The sequence below is a fragment of the Gigantopelta aegis genome, chromosome 10 (genome assembly GCF_016097555.1).
Source record: "Gigantopelta aegis isolate Gae_Host chromosome 10, Gae_host_genome, whole genome shotgun sequence".
NCBI classification, from domain to species: Eukaryota; Metazoa; Mollusca; class Gastropoda; order Neomphalida; family Peltospiridae; genus Gigantopelta; species Gigantopelta aegis.
The window spans coordinates 6,683,760-6,704,457 of record NC_054708.1 but is presented as its reverse complement, the minus strand read 5'-3'; the positions used below and the strand labels follow the sequence as shown (position 1 = coordinate 6,704,457).

At 36.9% G+C, this 20,698-nt stretch overlaps 1 protein-coding gene across 2 annotated transcripts in view; it reads right to left on the bottom strand.

Annotated features, from left to right (window-relative positions):
• LOC121383452 (protein crumbs-like) overlaps window positions 1–20,698 on the bottom strand; it is a 156,576-nt gene that overhangs the window by 52,470 nt on the left and 83,408 nt on the right. For both annotated transcript variants that reach the window (XM_041513504.1, XM_041513505.1), the window contains 6 exons: window positions 15,366–15,707; window positions 14,225–14,533; window positions 12,845–12,979; window positions 7,372–7,476; window positions 5,071–5,161; window positions 1,790–1,904 (listed from right to left, as the gene is read on the bottom strand). In XM_041513504.1, the coding sequence (XP_041369438.1) occupies window positions 1,790–1,904; window positions 5,071–5,161; window positions 7,372–7,476; window positions 12,845–12,979; window positions 14,225–14,533; window positions 15,366–15,707 (1,097 nt within the window). The remainder of the gene's footprint in view (window positions 1–1,789; window positions 1,905–5,070; window positions 5,162–7,371; window positions 7,477–12,844; window positions 12,980–14,224; window positions 14,534–15,365; window positions 15,708–20,698) is intronic.

Below are 20,698 nucleotides of genomic sequence, written 5' to 3'. Positions count from 1 at the left end.
TACGTCATCAAGCATAAGAAGCATTATTTTTAATACCAAATAATCCCATTTAATGCCAGTATAATATATTGATAAATAAGAGTGACTAGAAAGACCAAAACATGCACCTATTAAAAGTAAGGGAGCTAACACAGAGTAGAACACTATTATCATAAGCACAAGCACAGTAAAAATCGGTCTCTCTCATCTACAAGCCATCACATCAACTCATCTAAAAATAGTGGCATTCAGAAACTAGGTTATTCTCCATTCCTCACCTCCTCTCTCAATGAATAGTCAAACTATGTTAAGACACCAAACAAGTCATAATATAAAATGTACTGAGAAATCACTGAACAAATGTCTTTACAAACCAGGGCCCCATTCCACAAAGCGATCTTAGCACGAAGATCACTTTAACATAAACGGGGCCCTGGATAATGATAATGATATGATGATATACTTCAGTTTTGGTATGGGAATAAAGCTATGTCTCCATGTTCGCGTATGCATGGTCTGACAATTAAGCTATGTCTCCACGTATGCGTAATAACTGTCTCCATGTGTGCATAGAAGAATGCGTAGATTTTTCTTAGCGTGACGTCACAACATGTAAATTGAGGAAGTGGCCACCGAAATATGAGTAGGGAAAAAGTTCTAGCATTTCTGGACAAAGAAGAGGATGACGACATGTTACTGGCACTAACAATGGCCACAACTTTAAAAAACAGGTGAAGAAGAAAGCACCGGTGGTGGGTTCATTCTATCCATCAAAAAAGGAAGGAATATGGTGAATACCATCATCTTGTAGCTGAATTGTTACTAGATGAAACACGTTTCCACAATACTTTCGACACTTTAATGGTTTTCATGTTGAAATGATTGAAATCACGAAAAGACAAATGTTACCAGAATTTAGCGGGAAATTCACCGATGACGTAATTTTATGCGTGAGCATAGAGAAAAATTCGCTACATGTATTGATTCGGTGCGTACGTTTTTTTTACGCAGACACTCACACATACGCATACATACACATGGAGACACCACAATTTAAATACATAGAAGTGAATTTTTAGATACACACATGTTTGCGCATACGCATACGCGAACATGGAGACATAGCTTTATTCCCATACCAAAACTGAAGTATATCATCATATCATTATCATTATCCAGGGCCCCGTTTATGTTAAAGTGATCTTCGTGCTAAGATCGCTTTGTGGAACGGGGCCCTGGTTTGTAAAGACCAAATCACTGAAATGTCTATGTCTCTGCATTAAATGATCGTGAAATTTTATTTAAAAATATTTTAATGTTATTTGTCCCCAGAAACATAAGCAAGGTCAAGGTTGAGGCCTTGAATCATTGCTGTACATGGTATTATTGTATATACATAAATGATACATAATTAAAGCTATACACTCGTATATAATATATTTATTAAATAATATATGTATACATATGCATGTGTGAATGTGTGAATGTGTGTGTGTGTGAGAGAGAGAGAGAGAGAGAGAGAGAGAGAGAGAGAGAGAGAGAGAGAGAGAGAGAGAGAGAGAGAGACAGACAGACAGACAGACAGACAGACATGGACGTGTGGAGTAACGGATGAAAACGAAGATAATTTTTTTGTTTTTAATAAAGTAGTGTTCCACTGAATTCTAATGCTTTCTTGTTTTTTATTTTAACAAATAACTGAAAATGGCCTAGTTACTCAAAAGAATATTTGTTTAGAAAGTCTTAAACAAATCAGAAGAAACATGTTCCTGTCTTAATTGTAATTTCCATATGACAAGAGATTACTAACCTTTATCTCGTCCTCACAGGTTCCGCCATGTTGGCAAGGGGAGCTAATGCAATCATCGATGTTGTTCTCGCATGATGGACCTTTAAAGCCAGTGTCAGAACAGTTGCATTCATACCTACAAACAAACAGCATGTGTGTGTAATAGCATTATCACTTTGAAGCCAGTTTCAGAACAATTGCATACAGCATGTGTGTGATAGCTTAATATTATCACTTTGAAGCCAGTGTCAGAACAGTTGCATTCATACCTACAAACAAACAGTATGTACGATATGTTATTATCACTTTTCAACTACTCTATTAGGAAACATGACACAATTCTTCTGCATTTTGGTGAATACATCATTAAATGCTTTGATTCTTGTATTAGTTTGGCATATTGTATATCATTGAACTATTGGGAGTATTTGGCAAAATAATCATTGATTTACTTTTTGGTATTTTTACATACTTATACATTTTGGAGGTATTTTAACAAATTTATAAAATAATGCTTGTGGAATTTTGGTATAAGTATCATTTAATTATTGTACATTTTGCCATAAAGATGTAATTCTTGTGCTATTGTGCATTTAGTGAGTGGACAAAAGATGAAAATAATATTATTTAATTTTTTCATAATCTATCCTTACACATAATGTTATAAAAAATATTAAGTTGATTTAACCTATGTGGGTCATGACTAGCATGTAAGTTGTACAATAGAAAACAATACCCACAGTACTCATGCACAAAACAGATTTTAATAAACCAAAGGGTATGTTGTTAATTATCTCAGTAAACTTCAAGGTACAGGGTAAAAAATATTTATATTTATATTCTCATTAGTTTGTCAAAAAATGTACAAAGAAATAAAATAATTATTAATAAAATAATAATGGAGATAGGTTAAAGAGGATATGTAGTAAATTAAGCTTAGTTTCAAGGGGAATATTACAAGAATTATTGTGCAGAATTCAATTTCTCATAAACCATAAATTGATTTGGTGTTAAACATTTTAAATTCATGATTAATATACTTAAAAAATAAAAAATAGCCTGATATATTTACAACAACTTCTACAACAAAGTTTATAGTTCTGGGCCCCGTTCCAGGAAGGGATCTTAGTGCTAAGATCACCTTAAGTGTGCATAACTACCTAATCAGTAAAACAGAGCCCTGGTCGGTTATACAATCAATACTTAAGAATTCTGTCAAAAATCACAAATCATGTACAACTAGATGGGTAAATGGTGTCTAATGAAAGACATTTTTGAAATTAATAATATTATGTAAAGAGAAACAGATTTTTAAAACAATGATTCCTTAATATTTAAAGTAATAAAGAAAATAAACGGATATCAAGCAGGAATCAAAAGTATATTTGATAAACATTGCTGAAGTCTAATACCAAGTCAATCAACTAGGGTTTAAAAAAAACCCTAATTTGGCTAAAAATGCAATGACAAATGGGTTAAAATGGATATAAAGATGTTGCTGACCAAAATACAAATTCAAATGGAAGTAAGAGAAAAATATTCTATATTCTCGGTTTTGCTGAATACTCAACATCATATCAATCACTAATAGTTACTCAAGCAGGGATTGAAATTACACAGGAACAAAATGGTTGAGATAATACAAACCGAATGGAAAAGTAAAACTGTCAAAAAAATTACAAATTACTACTGCTATCAATCAAGCATGGAAATTATTATTAGAAGGATGACCAAAATGTTAGCTCAAAAGTAGGTTTGGATGAGTGCATGCGTTGGTATTCGAATGTGCACATGCTGATGTCAGAATCCATACCGTGGACAAGAGCTCACCACACACAAACTCGTATTTGTTGACACGGTGCTGAGAAGTAACAAAAATTAGTACCGTCATAAAAAAAGAAGTTTAGTTTGTTTTGTTTAACGACACCACTGAAGCACATTGATTAATTAATCATCGGCTATTGGATATTAAAATTTGGTATTTCTGACTCGTAGTCACGAGAGGAAACCCAAATGCAGCAAGGGATCTTTTAAATACACTTCCCCCACAGACAGGATAGCACATACCACAGCCTTTGACCAGTTGTGGACAGAAATGAAAGCAAGCACAAGAAGCATTTTGAGAGTTCTGCTAAAGCAATACATGTCCCACAAATCTCATATGTTCAAGGGCCATAACTCCATCATAAAATATGGATAAATTCCATTTTTAACAGAGTTATGGTCCTTGAATAAATTCTCATGAAAGTCAAACTTGATCTGTAAGTATACATGATAAACATAAACACAATATTTAAGCTCAATATCTTGAGGTATTGTTAAAACAAAGTTTGGAAAACTATGTGGAACAGACAGACAGACAGAAGGACAGAAATGAAACCTACAGACCCTCCAGTTGTAAGTGTAGGGTACTAAAAATGTGTGCAGTAGAGTATATTCAAATTATATATAGGTTCTTAAAACAGTCGGTACAATTTACTTCTGTAATTCAAGTTAAATACAAGTTAATGAGTCAAAATTAAACCCTAATTAAAACTCCCACTGTCTTGTTTTTAATAAATAATGTATCTTCCTTCATACAGTGGGTTTTCTAAAACATAATAATAAAAAAACCCATTAAAAACAAAACCATTTCACACCTTTGCATTATTACAACTTTTACTCTTCATAAAACCCAAAACCCAAAATCCAAATCTATTTGACATATTACTATAAGTATTATTAGCCCTAAAGCTGACAGCTTCTTAACTTCACCACCATCAGATAAAAACAGTTCATGCCATCTGGCCAAGTTTTGCCTGAATCTGCAGTCCAAGTCAGAGTTCCATACGTAACCAAGTGTCCACTCAAGTTGTGTATAAAACCAGACCGTTTTGGGATGGTTCCGTTTGCTGAAGTACCATGGTTTTCACATTAGTGTGTTTTGTCAAAATGCTAATGGCAAAAATAAAAATACTTTAAAAACACACTTCATATTAATTTTTGTATGCTTCAATTAGCTTTATGACATTGGCATTTTTTAGAAAATCACCTTTCTCTACCAGTGTTTATTGTTTGCACAGGAAGCTCTAAACTGTGGCAACTGAAGTTTATAGCGGAGGAGGGGGGTGGGGGGGGGGGGGGGCAAGGCCGAGTAATGCTGCCCTAGAAAATCTATTGAAAAAAAAGAAGAAAATTTGCTTGAGTAGTGGGAGGTATCAACCCCCAAAACCCTTCCCTTGCACACACACCTCATAACAGCCATTGCAGTGTTTTTTGGTCTAGTGCCTAAGGTACCATTTTCAAAGAAAGACTCATCTTACCCGTTTATATAGTCAGTACATGCACCACCGTGGAGACAAGGCACTGAGGCACATTCATCGATGTTAACTTCACAGTTTGCTCCCGATATACCTGAAAACAAACATACAGTCACAGGAGTCAATACATACAGAATAACTACACAATCATCTTTTCGCTAGATATCATTTTTATCAAACACGTGAACTTCTCGTGCTACCTGACCTAATGAAAAAATCAGGTCAGGTACAATAGGAAGTTCACGAGTTTGTTAAAAATGATATCTAGATAAAAAGTGTAATATTTTATTTATTACCCACCTATAAATAATGTAAAATTGGACAATTATTACTTCCAACATTTTACTCTCAACGAGACATGTAAATGTACATAGAAAGACCAGGGAAGATGACATCACTTACTAAAATGACGTCATAAATATAGGAAATAATACGCACTTAGTGATGCGTATCAAATTTGTACAACAAACCCAGGTGGGCAATAAACACTTTTATTAGCCATATGGTTAAACATATCTTGGTACATATCAAAGTGATACGTCCCACTAGAACAACAATTGGGACATAACATTAATTGGCATACTGCAAACTTACAGGAACGTCAACCAAACTACATTGTAGTTAAGTGATATAAATTAAGATCAATTATGGGTAATAAATTGGATATTTAACTCACTACTATATCATATCATGTTTATGTCCCTCGAGAAATAATTTTCATTGTCACTTTCTAAATCTTGTGACAGAAATGACCATTATTTCACTCGGGACGTAAACATGATACAAATAGAAGCTCGTTTAAAGGGACAGACCCTAGTTTCAACCCGTGAAAATTAACACTAAGTTTAATTAAAGGGACAGACCCTAGTTTCAACCCGTGAAAATTAACACTAAGTTTAATTAAAGGGACAGACCCTAGTTTCAACCCGTGAAAATTAACACTAAGTTTAATTAAAGGGACAGACCCTAGTTTCAACCCGTGAAAATTAACACTAAGTTTAGTTAATCTGCAAACCTGTAATACATTTGGATAAAGTTACAATTGAGAGAAACATGAATGTGACTTTGAACTGGTGAAACACCCTGTAAAAATAGACTAAAACTCGACTCCATAACTGTTAGTTCTCAGATGAGAAATGCATTGTGTGATATTAAAAACACCAGGATGACCAAAACCACTTCGAATGTACGGAAATTGATAATCTAAATCATAAAATCTAAGTAAAGTATGATTTCAGTTATCAAAAACGGCTATAATAGTCAAAAATATGCCTTAGTGTTTAAAAACTAGGATACATCCCTTTAATATCCTATAAGTCTTAACAGTGGAATTTAGCTTTGTGACGGCCATCTTCCTAATGTGCAATGTTATTCTGAACTTTATCCACCACTTTGGTTGGGTTTACCAATCCTCATAGTAGATCTGGACAGAAAGAAGCAGTGGTAAGGATCTTTTATATGAAAATTTCAACAAAAGCATACATATACTATGACTTTTGATAAACAAAAAAACCCCTCTCTAAGTGGAATTCACTCAAAACCAGATGTTTCTTATGGTCCGTTTTTAAATATCAGAATGTAGTAGTGTTGGTATAAAGTGCTCCTACTGGCAGTAGCTAGTGGAAATTTCTCTATTGGCTCAGTTGGTAGAGTGCTGCACTCTCATACTGAGGGTCAGTGGTTCGAATCCCCTCAGTGGAGGTTGATTTTTATCTGTTACATTTGGAGTGGACATAGGGTGTGTTGTTAACGCAAGAATACAGTTATATCCTGGTTAGTACACGTAACAGTTCAACTGCCCATGGCCCACATAGTGGAGCAGCCTAAAAAAAATTAAAAATTAATTATTAGACCTGTTGTTTGCATATGCTTTGGAATTTAGCATTTTTACTTTTTCGTATTTTTCATTAAAAAATGCATGTTTTCGATCCAAACATTTCTTAGCCCGCATAATTTGCCACAATGTCAACATTGGTTTCGTGACTCCTGATCCCAAGACGAACATTTAGATATAAAGTAAAACTCCTGTAAATCGGACACCCTCAGGACCAAGTAAAAAGTCTGGTTTTAAGAGGTATCCGATTTAGAGAGGTTCTCTTCTGCACAGATATTTAAAAAAGGACCATGGAAAACATCCTGTTTTGAGGGAATTCCAGTTTACAGAGGGTCCGGTTTTGAGAGGTTTCACTGTATCTCAACCTATATTGAACTCCAGGTTGAACTATCTCGAAAACTAGAGGACCCTTTGGCTCTCTGCTGCTCCACTAACAGAACTTAATAACAGAATGATTATACTAATCTCACCTGGTATGCAGGAACAGTTGTATCCGTTGATGCCATCATGACACGTGCCGTCATGGTGACACGGACTCGACTCACACTCGTCAATGTTGATAGTACATCGTGGACCTGACACAGGGTAGAGGAAATTACAGTAGTCGTTACACCAACACACAACATTCTCTCATTATCTGCACAGATATTAATTGAGTATTCAAAACTGAGTGTTCACCAAAATTCTGGGTATGAATATTAACAAAAATAAAGTTACATGCGTATTTCTGTTTTGTGAATCATAATGTATGTGTTTAATAACAAGAAGTGTGTTTGCACCATATATTTCTTAAAGGAAACATGTCACGAGACCATATTATAGCTCATTTTAAAAGCAAAATGATAAAAATAATATACAAATAAGTTTATCACAATAAAATACGTGTACGGTAGTTAACTTAAAATGAAGAAATTACACCAATCAGTATCAAAGTACGATTTATGCATATTTATTCTTGAGTTTTCGGGAAAAAAGGGAAGTGACGTCAGAGCCGCTGTACTCTTCCATTGTTGTTAACTGTTTATATATGGAGTAAGGGGCTTACGATCTTTCCAGTCCAACAGTGCCGTACTGTGCGGCCTTTGGGTGTAAAAATAAACAGTTTAAACGATCAAGATTGTCTTTTTACGGTTTTCCAAAGGATTGTATCTGAAGAAAGACGCGTGTATTTTATCACAAAACAAAAGATTGGACACAAACACCACATAGTACTTTGGTGTCAGCCTATTTACTGTTTCTTCAGTACTAATATACAAGTTAAAATTTTAAAGCATACCCGATATACAGATAAATAAAGAATTAATTTTCAAAATGCTATATATTCATTGCTGCAGCAAGATGAAGTGAATACCACAGAAAGCACAGTTTTAATATCCTGTTTAATGGGCATAGATCACATGTCGATGGAAAGTTTATTGTTGTATTGTTGAATATTAGGCCAAAAAAAATAATAGGTGTGTTTCTGATTGCATCCCCCCAAAAATTAGGGTAGGTAGGTAGGGTTTTTTTTTTTTTTTTAAATTGAATACTATCATAATAATAATAATAATAATAATAATAATTATTATTATTATTATTATTTATCATCATTATCATTATTGTTATTGTTGTTGTTGTTGTAGTAGTAGTAGTAGTATTGGTATGCACTGTTTCTGTATTTCCTTAAATTAATGGGACATTTGTATTAATTTCGTTGTTCTTAATTTAAATACTTTATGCAAACATTTGAGATGCATTAATAATAAGACCTGTTGATTTAAGTGAAGACGAGAATTAAGCTGAATTGATACGATTATATTTAATGGAAATAACCTGTACCAAGGCTATGTTCGTACATTCGGTTACTTCCGTGACTGACCAAGCTGTTCGGTGGTAGCTAATCAGGGGAAGGAACTCTATTACAAAAGCTTTTCCATAATTTCTCGATGTTTTTCGGAAGGGAATTACACGTGCAAAATATATCGTATAATAGTACGTAAACAATGTGCAAGGAAGGAAATACTCTTGTTTGGTGATGTTGTCCTCTTTTATTTTTACTTCTTTTTTTTATTATTATTATTTTTTATTTTTCAGGGGTTTTTTTTCAGTTTAAGAGAAAAAAATATTAGGGTCGGGGGGGTAAAACTAGGGACGGTCGGTCGACCGGAAACACACCTATTTTTTTTTTTGGCCTTACTAATATCAGTAAACCTTCACTGCCAACTTCTAAATCTGAAAATTGGTAAATTGTATTACGTGTTGGATATGAACTCTTCATACAGTAAAATAAACAGAAAATACAAATATGCATTAAAAACATGTGATGACATATGCATGCACTAACATGTTTCGACATACAGGCCAAAACACTGTGTGAATACAGGCACCAACTTAGAACCCCGTACACTTCATAAAAAGCCTTTTTGCTATAGTCAGTACCTTGTACACATCACCCCACACCCCACACCCCTCCCCTGCACAGGGACCTGCACTGACCCAGCCGATCTTAAGACTGCTATAGTCAGTACCTTGCACACATCACCCCACACCCCACACCCCTCCCCTGCACAGGGACCTGCACTGACCCAGCCGATCTTAAGACTGCTATAGTCAGTACCTTGTACACATCACCCCACACCCCACACCCCTCCCCTGCACAGGGACCTGCACTGACCCAGCCGATCTTAAGACTGCTATAGTCAGTACCTTGTACACATCACCCCACACCCCTCCCCTGCACAGGGACCTGCACTGACCCAGCCGATCTTAAGACTGCTATAGTCAGTACCTTGTACACATCACCCCACACCCCACACCCCTCCCCTGCACAGGGACCTGCACTGACCCAGCCGATCTTAAGACTGCTATAGTCAGTACCTTGTACACATCACCCCACACCCCACACCCCTCCCCTGCACAGGGACCTGCACTGACCCAGCCGATCTTAAGACTGCTATAGTCAGTACCTTGTACACATCACCCCACACCCCACACCCCTCCCCTGCACAGGGACCTGCACTGACCCAGCCGATCTTAAGACTGCTATAGTCAGTACCTTGTACACATCACCCCACACCCCACACCCCTCCCCTGCACAGGGACCTGCACTGACCCAGCCGATCTTAAGACTGCTATAGTCAGTACCTTGTACACATCACCCCACACCCCACACCCCTCCCCTGCACAGGGACCTGCACTGACCCAGCCGATCTTAAGACTGCTATAGTCAGTACCTTGTACACATCACCCCACACCCCACACCCCTCCCCTGCACAGGGACCTGCACTGACCCAGCCGATCTTAAGACTGCTATAGTCAGTACCTTGTACACATCACCCCACACCCCACACCCCTCCCCTGCACAGGGACCTGCACTGACCCAGCCGATCTTCATAAAAAGCCTTTTTGCTATAGTCAGTACCTTGTACACATCACCCCACACCCCACACCCCTCCCCTGCACAGGGACCTGCACTGACCCAGCCGATCTTAAGACTGCTATAGTCTGTACCTCTCCACAAGGCTCAATGGGTAGGTGTAAACCACTTGCACCGACCAGTGATCCATAAATGGTTCAACAAAGACCATGGTTTGTGCTATCCTGCCTATGGGAAGCGCAAATAAAAGATCCCTTGCTGCTAATCGGAAAGAGTAGCACATGTAGTGGCGGCAGTGGGTTTCCTCTCAAACTCTGTGTAGTCCTTCACCATATGTCTGACACCATATAACCATAAATAAAATGTGTTGAGTGCGTCGTTAAATAAAACATTTCTTTCTTTCTTTAGTCTGTACCTTGTACACATCTCCCCACCCCCCACTCCCCAGTACAGGGACCTGCACTGACCCAGCAAATCTCAAGGCTGCTATAGTCAGAACCTTGCACTCATCTCCCCACACACACACCCCTATAAGGACCTGTACTGACCCAGAAAATCTCAAGGCTTCAGGCTCCGTATTCATAAACGTACTTAAGTCAATGTATGATACCTAAATCACATAAATAAGTATCATACATTGACTTAAGTACGTTTATGAATACGGAGCCAGGATCATATTATATATATACTAAATAAGATGAGTTGTTTCCCTTTACAAAGACCAAATGTAACATATTTTTCACACTGTCACCATGTGAAATAATAAACAAATGTAAGTGATTTTTATTAGAATCACCCAAATTCAAGCACTTTTCAAATCTGTATGAACCTTAATGGATTTCAAATCCATGCAATTTAATGGTACTAATTACACTAGGGACATTTTAAAAATAATACAAAGTCTCTGTATATCTTCTATTTATAAAATGACAGTCATTTTTTGTAACATTAGTTTACAAAATTGCCTTTGTTTGACTAAACAGAATACATATTGTAAAACAATTGTTGTAATATTAGATTGGTGAACCAAATGGATTAAAGTTTATTTTTAAGTGTCGATGCTTAAAACATCCATGTAATGATCATGTACTGTTTTTGCAGAGTAATATTACGGTTTGTAAATATTTCCGAACTTATGGAAGACCATATATTTAGTTAGTGTCAGTTGTAATAGTTTGTAAAATAAAGATTTCATTTTCAAACGTCTTTAAAACATAATATTTATGGCTGTCTCAGCCATTAAAAGAAATTTAAGAGACATAAGGGGAAGCAACTCTGTGTACATATTTGTCCTGATATGGTCCTTTTTTAGAATTCCGCTCTTGCAAATAAATAAATGATCATTAGCTAAACGATTAGTCAGTGCATGAGTATCTCATGTTTCACCTGTAAATCTCTGATCACAGACTAAACGATTAGTATCTCATGTTTCACCTGTAAATCTCTGATCACAGACTAAACGATCAGTATCTCATGTTTCACCTGTAAATCTCTGATCACAGACTAAACGATCAGTATCTCATGTTTCACCTGTAAATCTCTGATCACAGACTAAACGATGAGTATCTCACGTTTCACCTGTAAATCTCTGATCACAGACTAAACGATTAGTATCTCACGTTTCACCTGTAAATCTCTGATCACAGACTAAACGATTAGTATCTCACGTTTCACCTGTAAATCTCTGATCACAGACTAAAGGATTAGTATCTCACGTTTCACCTGTAAATCTCTGATCACAGACTAAAGGATTAGTATCTCACGTTTCACCTGTAAATCTCTGATCACAGGCTAAAGGATTAGTATCTCACGTTTCACCTGTAATCTCTGATCACAGACTAAACGATCAGTATCTCATGTTTCACCTGTAAATCTCTGATCACAGACTAAACGATCAGTATCTCATGTTTCACCTGTAAATCTCTGATCACAGACTAAACGATCAGTATCTCATGTTTCACCTGTAAATCTCTGATCACAGACTAAACGATCAGTATCTCATGTTTCACCTGTAAATCTCTGATCACAGACTAAACGATTAGTATCTCATGTTTCACCTGTAAATCTCTGATCACAGACTAAACGATTAGTATCTCATGTTTCACCTGTAATCTCTGATCACAGACTAAATGATTAGTATCTCATGTTTCACCTGTAATCTCTGATCACAGACTAAACGATTAGTATCTCATGTTTCACCTGTAAATCTCTGATCACAGACTAAATGATTAGTATCTCATGTTTCACCTGTAAATCTCTGATCACAGACTAAACGGACTAAACGATTAGTATCTCATGTTTCACCTGTAAATCTCTGATCACAGACTAAATGATTAGTATCTCATGTTTCACCTGTAATCTCTAATCACAGACTAAATGATTAGTATCTCATGTTTCACCTGTAATCTCTGATCACAGACTAAACGATTAGTATCTCATGTTTCACCTGTAAATCTCTGATCACAGACTAAACGATTAGTATCTCATGTTTCACCTGTAATCTCTAATCACAGACTAAATGATTAGTATCTCATGTTTCACCTGTAATCTCTGATCACAGACTAAATGATTAGTATCTCATGTTTCACCTGTAAATCCTGGAGCACAGATACAGTGGAAGGATAACATCCGATCTACACAGGTCCCGCCGTTACTGCAGGCTGGTCGTCCCGTGTGTCCGAATTCATTCTGGCAGTACGATGTCGTCAGCTCACAGTTGTTGCCTACAGTGACACACACAGTAAGCAAAGAATACTCTCAAACATTTTATCCTGCAGCCAGTATTTCTATCAGCCGATTAGGATGACCGATTAAAGTCATAATCGTATACCAGCAGATTGTGACTTCAGAAGTCACATATATAGCTACATTACAAAATCGACCATTTGACCTCTAGGTTATCGTACAATGTAGCTAAAATAACAGAAATAATAACTTTTCCTTTTAATTTTTATGGTCTGTAGGATAAAGGTAACAACTAGTTAATGATGTCGGATATCTGCTTTATCCTGTTCAGGCCGAATGAGAAATTCCCATTCTTACCTTCACAGGATAAAGATAATATCCGATGTCATTAACTAGTTATTCTCTATGTAACTGTTGTTACAAAGTACCACTGTTCAATTGTTGATACAATATGTACAACTAAAACTACAACTGTTACAACTGTTGATAAAAATAATTATGTAATATATACTTGTCAAAATATCAAACAGCCACAATTAAAATGAGTTAGGGATAACACTATTATAATCTTGTGCCATCTTCTTTTAATCAGTGCCATGTTGCCTGAGATTAAACAAGCCTTTTTCAATAAATAATTATAAAATTGTCTTCTGTGTACCATGCCTTGCCAAATTTCTATGGAAAACATCATAAAATATGCACAACAATATTTATGGTGTGTACTAAAATAAATAAATAGAGAATAATACACGAGTGGCCGTTAGATACCATTTATCTTATGGTTGTTTTAAAAAGCAAAAGCAAGTTTGATACATTTTAAAACAAATTGTAAGATAAATGGTATTTAATGGACATGAATGTATTATTCTATTTCTTACATATCCTCAAAAACCAGGTTTTAAACAAATTTTAACATCTTTTTTGACTAAAAGTTATTTACAGCTTTTTTGACTAAAAGTTATTTACAGCTTTTGCACTTGTAGCTAACTTATGCGTCATAGACAAATGATTGTCAGGTTAACTATACGTCACAGTGTAATCAATTTCGATAGTGCTATTATTTTTATTGGATGTATGGCATTGGTGACCTGGTCATCTCCTAGGAGCAGCCAGTCATATGTCTTGAAATTGTTAACACATGTGTAAACAAGTATGTATTATCAAAAATAATGAATGGTGTTCTCACCAACGGGTGTGTAAGAAATAAGATTAATCTGGAATAAACTAAGTGAAAGGTTTAATGTAAATCAAACTGATGAAACAGTGATTCTTTAGATGTTCACCTGTGGTGAGTTCTCCACCTGGCAGACGTCCACACAGACAGCGGTATGTACCGTTCATGTTCTCACACTTGCCGCGGCCCAGACAAACCATCGGCTCAAGACATTCGTTGATGTCCTGCTCACAGTTCCGGCCCGTCCAACCTGTGTAAAACGTTACTTCCTGTCCACTGAGGAAGCGCGTCAGGTTGCGCTGGGACTGGCTGCAGTTGCACGTGTAAAAACCCGTCCCGTTGATACATTGGCCTCCGTTCAGGCAGGGCTGGCCCGCACACTCATCTATGTCAGTCTCACACCGAACACCAGTCCATCCTGGGCAAACAAAAAGTGGAATTCATGAAGTATGTGGAATAAGACATTTGAAAAGTTCAAGGGCAAAAACCGATAAGGAAGGAAATGTTTCATTTAACGATGCATTCAACACATTTTACTTAAGGTTATATGGTGTCGGACATATGGTTAAAATACCATAAATACCGATAAATGCCATTTTATTAAAAAACCAACTTCTTCTATCATTACTCAGTTCAAGGCGTTGTGTTCTGATTTTCATATTCAGTTTTTTAAATTCTGTCCTTTATTTACTTTTGGTGCTATGGAATTGAATGCAATCACAGTCAACAGAGGGTATGGGGGAGGGTCTCCCACAGAAAGAAAATAGTTTAAGTTTAGGGTTAGGGTTAAAAAAATCCTACAATAATGATAAAAGTCATTAATTTTGTCAAAACGTTAACTTTAAAAAAACATAAAATCTGCAAAAACATTTCTCTTTTGTAAAAAATTACTAAAATGGATTTATCGGTTTTTGCATCTGAATGCTTCATTTATTTAATAATAAAATGGGAGCAAGTGGGCTTTATACACAGGTTTGCTGTGCACAAATTTGTAAACACGTTATGATCTAAATGTCCTTGATAGAAAGGGGTTACTATACAAAGTTGTCTTTATAGAAAATGGAAAAATACAACACAAACATTAGTAACAAAAAAAAAAGGTATACTTTCTAATGTACATTTTAAAATAGGCTCTGACATGATGTGGCTTCAGTCAGTGACAATGTCTATTTTTTCCAACTACACTATCACCTCAATTTTGCAAACATATTCAGTATCAAACATACAGTAACTTTCTAACAAGCTCCTACCTGCAGGACAGTCACAGGTGTAATTGTTGACGTGATCACTGCACACCTGGAACTGGGGGCAGGTAACCATCGCGCAATCGTCGATGTTGTGTGAGCAGTTTTTGCCGTCGAATCCCGCCACGCAGGAGCAGTTGTAGTCATGAGACGTCGACACCGATGTGCACGTGGCCCCGTTCTCGCAGGGGCTGTAGAAGACACAGGCATCGAACTCCTGACCACACGTCTTGCCCATCCATGCTGGTGGACAGGCGCAGTGGAAGTCATTGATGAGGTCCACACACGATGCGTTGTTCATACACGGGTGTGGCGTACAGTCATCTATGTTGTGTTGGCAGTTAGAACCTGGGGAACAAAAAATAAACAAATAATAAATTCATGGTAAAGGTTTCAGATATTTACACAAATCAGCTGTGGTTAAAGTCCTGGCTAGTGATTTTCAAAGCTATCTTAGTGCTACGAAATTGTAATACCATCGTAGGCTGTGACGTCACTACATGCAGCACATGCCATAGTGACGTCGTAGTTTACGATGGTTTTACATAGTGTTAAGATAGCTTAAAAAATTATGTGTTGTTCACACACGGGTGTGGCGTGCTGTCATCTATGTTGTGTTGGCAGTTAGGACCTGGTGAACAAAAATAAAAATTAAAATGAATTCAAATTAAACGTGTGCTGTGGTTAAGGTCCTGAATTGTCAAATGTTATGTTAGTTGGTGTAGTAGGTCCAAATCCTACCAACTGACACTTAGTACCTGATGATTTTTTTATTTTAAATTAATTCAAATTTAGACCGTAGTTTTTAAACACTACAATGCATTTTTGACTATTATAGCCATTTTTGATAATTTAAATTATATATTACTTGTATTTTGTTTAGATTATCCATTTCCACACATCCAAAGTGTTTTTGGTCATTCTGGTGTTTGTAATATGATGAAATGAGAAGTATTGGTTATGAAGACGAGCTCTAGTCTATTTTTAAGAGTGCAATTGCCAGTTTCAAAATGACAGACTATTTGAACTTTATCCAAATGTGTGTTACAGGTTTGTAGATTAGTTACTTAGTGTTAATTTTCACAGGTGGGAAATACTAGGGGTTGTGCCTTTAAAGGTGTCAAGTATTTACACACATTAGCTGTGGTTACGGTCCTGAATTGTCAAATGTCATGTTAGTATTTACACACATTAGCTGTGGTTACGGTCCTGAATTGTCAAATGTCATCTTAGTATTTACACACATTAGCTGTGGTTACGGTCCTGAATTGTCAAATGTCATCTTAGTATTTACACACATTAGCTGTGGTTACGGTCCTGAATTGTCAAATGTCATCTTAGTATTTACACACATTAGCTGTGGTTACGGTCCTGAATTGTCAAATGTCATCTTAGTATTTACACACATTAGCTGTGGTTACGGTCCTGAATTGTCAAATGTCATCTTAGTATTTACACACATTAGCTGTGGTTACGGTCCTGAATTGTCAAATGTCATCTTAGTATTTACACACATTAGCTGTGGTTACGGTCCTGAATTGTCAAATGTCATCTTAGTATTTACACACATTAGCTGTGGTGACGGTCCTGAATTGTCAAATGTCATGTTAGTATTTACACACATTAGCTGTGGTTACGGTCCTGAATTGTCAAATGTCATCTTAGTATTTACACACATTAGCTGTGGTTACGGTCCTGAATTGTCAAATGTCATCTTAGTATTTACACACATTAGCTGTGGTTACGGTCCTGAATTGTCATATGTCATCTTAGTATTTACACACATTAGCTGTGGTTACGGTCCTGAATTGTCAAATGTCATCTTAGTATTTATACACATTAGCTGTGGTTACGGTCCTGAATTGTCAAATGTCATCTTAGTATTTACACACATTAGCTGTGGTTACGGTCCTGAATTGTCAAATGTCATCTTAGTATTTACACACATTAGCTGTGGTTACGGTCCTGAATTGTCAAATGTCATCTTAGTATTTACACACATTAGCTGTGGTTACGGTCCTGAATTGTCAAATGTCATCTTAGTATTTACACACATTAGCTGTGGTGACGGTCCTGAATTGTCAAATGTCATGTTAGTATTTACACACATTAGCTGTGGTGACGGTCCTGAATTGTCAAATGTCATCTTAGTATTTACACACATTAGCTGTGGTTACGGTCCTGAATTGTCAAATGTCATCTTAGTATTTACACACATTAGCTGTGATTACGGTCCTGAATTGTCAAATGTCATCTTAGTATTTACACACATTAGCTGTGGTGACGGTCCTGAATTGTCAAATGTCATCTTAGTATTTACACACATTAGCTGTGGTGACGGTCCTGAATTGTCAAATGTCATCTTAGTATTTACACACATTAGCTGTGGTGACGGTCCTGAATTGTCAAATGTCATGTTAGTATTTACACACATTAGCTGTGGTGACGGTCCTGAATTGTCAAATGTCATGTTAGTATTTACACACATTAGCTGTGGTGACGGTCCTGAATTGTCAAATGTCATCTTAGTATTTACACACATTAGCTGTGGTTACGGTCCTGAATTGTCAAATGTCATCTTAGTATTTACACACATTAGCTGTGGTTACGGTCCTGAATTGTCAAATGTCATCTTAGTATTTACACACATTAGCTGTGGTTACGGTCCTGAATTGTCAAATGTCATCTTAGTATTTATACACATTAGCTGTGGTTACGGTCCTGAATTGTCAAATGTCATGTTAGTATTTATACACATTAGCTGTGGTTACGGTCCTGAATTGTCAAATGTCATGTTAGTATTTATACACATTAGCTGTGGTTACGGTCCTGAATTGTCAAATGTCATCTTAGTATTTACACACATTAGCTGTGGTTATGGTCCTGAATTGTCATATGTCATCTTAGTATTTACACACATTAGCTGTGGTTACGGTCCTGAATTGTCAAATGTCATGTTAGTATTTATACACATTAGCTGTGGTTACGGTCCTGAATTGTCAAATGTCATCTTAGTATTTACACACATTAGCTGTGGTTACGGTCCTGAATTGTCAAATGTCATCTTAGTATTTACACACATTAGCTGTGGTTACGGTCCTGAATTGTCAAATGTCATGTTAGTATTTACACACATTAGCTGTGGTGACGGTCCTGAATTGTCAAATGTCATGTTAGTATTTACACACATTAGCTGTGGTGACGGTCCTGAATTGTCAAATGTCATCTTAGTATTTACACACATTAGCTGTGGTTACGGTCCTGAATTGTCAAATGTCATGTTAGTATTTACACACATTAGCTGTGGTTACGGTCCTGAATTGTCAAATGTCATGTTAGTATTTACACACATTAGCTGTGGTTACGGTCCTGAATTGTCAAATGTCATGTTAGTATTTACACACATTAGCTGTGGTTACGGTCCTGAATTGTCAAATGTCATCTTAGTATTTACACACATTAGCTGTGGTTACGGTCCTGAATTGTCAAATGTCATCTTAGTATTTACACACATTAGCTGTGGTTACGGTCCTGAATTGTCAAATGTCATCTTAGTATTTACACACATTAGCTGTGGTTACGGTCCTGAATTGTCAAATGTCATCTTAGTATTTACACACATTAGCTGTGGTTAAGGTCCTGAATTGTCAAATGTCATGTTAGTTGGTGCAGTAGGTTCAAATCCTGCCAATTGGTACTTTGTGTTTTTAAATATCTGCAAACAAAACTATATAATGGTATAAAGCTTGTTTTGTTTAATGACACCACTAGAGTACATTGATTTACTAATCGTCGGTTATTTTGACTACATTTTTCATTTATATTGACTATCCCACAGACAAATACCACAGCCTTTGATATACCAGTTGTGGTGAATTGGCTAGAACGAGAAATAGGTCATTGTTCAAATCCTGTCAATTGACAGTTTGCGTTTTTAAACATCTGCAATCAAAAGTATAGGGCTTGAACTTAACAGTGGCACCAAAGTCAACTGTCGTAGCTGTCATATAAATTGCCATAGGTCACAGGTTTACTAACGACAGTTTACCTGTGTAGGGCTTGAAGCTAACAGTGGCACCAAAGTCAACTGTCGTAGCTGTCATATACATTGCCATAGGTCACAGGTTTACTAACGACAGTTTACCTGTGTAGGGCTTGAAGCTAACAGTGGCACCAAAGTCAACTGTCGTAGCTGTCATATATATTGCCATAGGTCACATGTTTACTAACAACAGTATACCTGTGTAGGGCTTGAAGCTAACAGTGGCACCAAAGTCAACTGTCGTAGCTGTCATATAAATTGCCATAGGTCACAGGTTTACTAACGACAGTTTACCTGTGTAGGGCTTGAAGCTAACAGTGGCACCAAAGTCAACTGTTGTAGCTGTCATATAAGTTGCCATAGGTCACAGGTTTACTAACGACAGTATACCTGTGTAGGGCTTGAAGCTAACAGTGGCACCAAAGTCAACTGTTGTAGCTGTCATATAAATTGCCATAGGTCACAGGTTTACTAACGGCAGTTTACCTGTGTAGGGCTTGAAGCTAACAGTGGCACCAAAGTCAACTGTTGTAGCTGTCATATAAGTTGCCATAGGTCACAGGTTTACTAACGACAGTATACCTGTGTAGGGCTTGAAGCCAACAGTGGCACCAAAGTCAACTGTTGTAGCTGTCATATAAATTGCCATAGGTCACAGGTTTACTAACGACAGTTTACCTGTGTAGGGCTTGATGCCAACAGTGGCACCAAAGTCAACTGTTGTAGCTGTCATATAAATTGCCATAGGTCACAGGTTTACTAACGACAGTTTACCTGTGTAGGGCTTGAAGCCAACAGTGGCACCAAAGTCAACTGTTGTAGCTGTCATATAAATTGCCATAGGTCACAGGTTTACTAACGACAGTTTACCTGTGTAGGGCTTGAAGCTAACAGTGGCACCAAAGTCAACTGTTGTAGCTGTCATATAAATTGCCATAGGTCACAGGTTTACTAACGACAGTTTACCTGTGTAGGGCTTGAAGCTAACAGTGGCACCAAAGTCAACTGTTGTAGCTGTCATATAAATTGCCATAGGTCACAGGTTTACTAACGACAGTATACCTGTGTAGGGCTTGAAGCTAACAGTGGCACCAAAGTCAACTGTTGTAGCTGTCATATAAATTGCCATAGGTCACAGGTTTACTAACGACAGTTTACCTGTGTAGGGCTTGAAGCTAACAGTGGCACCAAAGTCAACTGTTGTAGCTGTCATATAAGTTGCCATAGGTCACAGGTTTACTAACGACAGTATACCTGTGTAGGGCTTGAAGCTAACAGTGGCACCAAAGTCAACTGT